Raw genomic sequence first — 3,033 nt, 5'->3', positions numbered from 1 at the left:
GGTGTGCACAAGCTAGTAGGACAATCAGCAGAAAATTGAGATCAACAATGGGCAGCACTCCCAGTTGATCCTTGGCAGTTTGGAATCTGATAAGAAATTATCTTGGCACCAGTTTAGTTTTACTCACTTATCTGTTATAAAATAACGCTGATGGTCTTCTACAACTTTGAGAGTTGATGAAGGTTTCTTGCCCACAGTTATCACTTTGACTCCAAGCCCTGGACATTACATTTCCCTGTACCTCTCTTGTGGATAAAAACTCAATTATGTTCAAGATGGTCCCTTAGATCCTTTTGCTACAAATAGGCCAACATTGCAATTTGGAATTGATTAGAGGAATCTTTTATAACCGCCACTTATTGAACAAAACCTTAAACATCTACCTATAACTAATCTGAAAGAAATGATGCACGGGGTAGTCCTGTGATAGACCTCTTCTAGGTTTCAAAGCTGGTTCAAATCCGTGAGGCACCACTAATTATTCCACGTATTTTAGGCTGTGGCTGCATTATAAGAGTGACAACTAATCCCTTAACGTGAGTGGTAGGGTGCTGTTTACTGGCTTCTTTACCTCTGGTCAGTAGTTCAAAATTAGAACAGATAGTCTTAGTAATTTGCCATAATTACAAAATATGAAAAGAAACCTTCGAAGAGATGGAGATTTCTCTTTCGTAACTGTAGACTTCATTTTGTGGATGAAGATGTTTGCTGGGTTAGCGGGGAATTTAGAGCTTATGATTGCCTTAAACCCTCACTCGTACGAGTTTTCCCACTACCATGGCATTGAAGTCTTTCTTCGTCGAAATGTTTATTTTCTGGCTCTACATCTCTTAATAATGTCGATATACGAATATTAGTTCGCAGACAGATCCATGACGTGTTAGCTGGTCATAAATAAATAAGTGACAGCGCTGTATTGTCGAGAATTCACCGTAGATGAAATACGTTGGTGTTAAATATGCTATCTGTTGCGGAATGGCTTGCATCTTCGGCAACTTATAACTGTATTAGCATATATATATAAATATAGTCGTAAAAAGTGCGATTAATTATCTGTATCTTAGAAGAAAAGATGTGTGAATTATTGATAAATGTGACTGGACCAACAAAATAACTAAATATTTTACCAAAAGAATTTACAAAGCGATGAAAAACCTTTGCAAAAAATTTGTGATGCAGTATAGAAATTTAGAGCTGGTAAAGGAGATTAAAGTATTCAAAGTTATGTAAATTTAAATTTATTTGTTGCAAATTAAGTTTTACTAACAAGCGAACTTAAAATATTCAGAGTTACATTTTATTTTTTTCGAAAATATAGTTCAATACGGATACATGTATTTGATATTACAATTTTTTTTATCACATTCAACTCATTAAAAGATGCACGCAGAACATTATATATATATATTTGTTTCAAAAAATAACAAGAGAAGATGGAAAACGGAAGTACCCTCAACAAATGTAACAGCATTGAACGCGTCTTTCCGTTTGTGAAGAGGAAAGCTTCTTCTTTCCATGATAGAAAGCTATCATAATTTTCTTAAGCCTATTCAGCGAATTATTAATCTTGGTGGTGTTTTTATAACGCTTCTTCTTAAATTTTTTTTATCATATTAACTCTACAAGCCGTCTGTAATGTCTGCAAGAAGCGTTAAAAAAAGAAGTAAGGCTACTTCCCGGTCAGCAAAGGCGGGTGTCTTGTTCCCTGTTGGGAGGATGCATCGTTATCTCAGAAATGGAACCCACCATCTTCGCATCGGCGCAGGAGCGCCCGTTTATATGGCAGCCGTTATTGAATATTTGACTGGTAAATTATTTCTTATATATGTTAAGATTTTGCAAAATATAAATTCATTGAACATTGAATTATATAACGTGGATTGCCACTTAAATTAAAAGTCCTGAACTTGATTAAGCAAAAGGTAGTAACTGAGATCTCGGAATAATTCAGAGTGGTACTGGTACAGTGGTACTGAGTCTTTGGTAGCGGTATAGTTGTACTGCTAGTAGTAGCAACTAGTGATAATAATATAACGCTTCTAGTTCTACTGCTCGAGCTTGGAACAGTGGATGAGTCTAACTTTGTAGTTGGTGAATTAATGAACCAAGTGTTTCCAAGTTTGAAGTGAGGAACTATAACTTTTAGGTCTTCAGGAGTGGACCTATGCCATGGTTGGTCCAATGTGATGCATCTTGAAATTTCATGGATTTTAGTAACTTACTAAATGATTTGGCTCTAAATTGGCTCAGATCAAAAACTTCCAATTCATGGAACTTGCTTTGAGTAAGGGTTTCGATGATTTTTTAAATAATGAACATAACAAAAAAAAATTCACACACCGTTGGATTCCACAGTAAAAAATTAGTAGATTTATACTGCAAGTTCAATTATGTAGTTAATAATTAATGAAAAACAATTAAAAAATCCTGTCTTTAAATCAACCTTTCTCATCACGCCACCTTTCCATTGAAACAATGTTAACAAAATGTCAGTGACTGACATCAAATTATCACTTGCTAACCTGAGACTGTATGAAACCTGTGTCAAGGCAAGATAAAATGTAGTCCGAATAAAGTCCATCAGTTTCAAACTTGTACACATGGATACATATTATATGGATAAATGAAATGAAAATTGTCAACAACCAGATGTTAATAATGAAGTATAAGTTTACCTATGAAAGTGTAAACATTGGTTGTAAACTTGAAATACCGTGATTGACAGATACGTACCAGTAGTAACCTCGACCCATTCTTCGACGTGTCATGATGTAATTGATACATCGTTCATACCAGTTTTATCATAGACTGTTGTAGCACGTTCTTTCATCACAGACTGTTGTAGCACACGTTCTTTCATCACAGACTGTTGTAGCACACGTTCTTTCATCACAGACTATTGTAGCACACGTTCTTTCATCACAGACTGTTGTAGCACACGTTCTTTTATCATAGACTGTTGTAGCACACGTTCTTTCATCACAGAATGTTGTAGCACACGTTCTTTCATCACAGAATGTTGTAGCACACGTT

The 3,033-nt window shown here is 35.3% G+C and overlaps 1 protein-coding gene across 1 annotated transcript in view; it reads left to right on the top strand.

Annotated features, from left to right (window-relative positions):
* Nucleotides 1-1,463: 1,463 nt before the first annotated feature.
* Nucleotides 1,464-3,033, top strand: part of LOC106475479 (core histone macro-H2A.1-like) — a gene marked incomplete at its 3' end in the record, with an annotated part of 29,231 nt that continues 27,661 nt past the window's right edge. The window contains exon 1 of the mRNA XM_013936160.1: nt 1,464-1,807. Within this exon, the coding sequence (XP_013791614.1) occupies nt 1,636-1,807 (172 nt within the window). The remainder of the gene's footprint in view (nt 1,808-3,033) is intronic.

Source organism: Limulus polyphemus, unplaced genomic scaffold, assembly GCF_000517525.1.
Source record: "Limulus polyphemus unplaced genomic scaffold, Limulus_polyphemus-2.1.2 Scaffold8646, whole genome shotgun sequence".
In the NCBI taxonomy this organism is placed as follows: domain Eukaryota; kingdom Metazoa; phylum Arthropoda; class Merostomata; order Xiphosura; family Limulidae; genus Limulus; species Limulus polyphemus.
The sequence above is the reverse complement of the archived record's forward strand: the minus strand, read 5'-3'. Positions and strand labels throughout refer to the sequence as shown.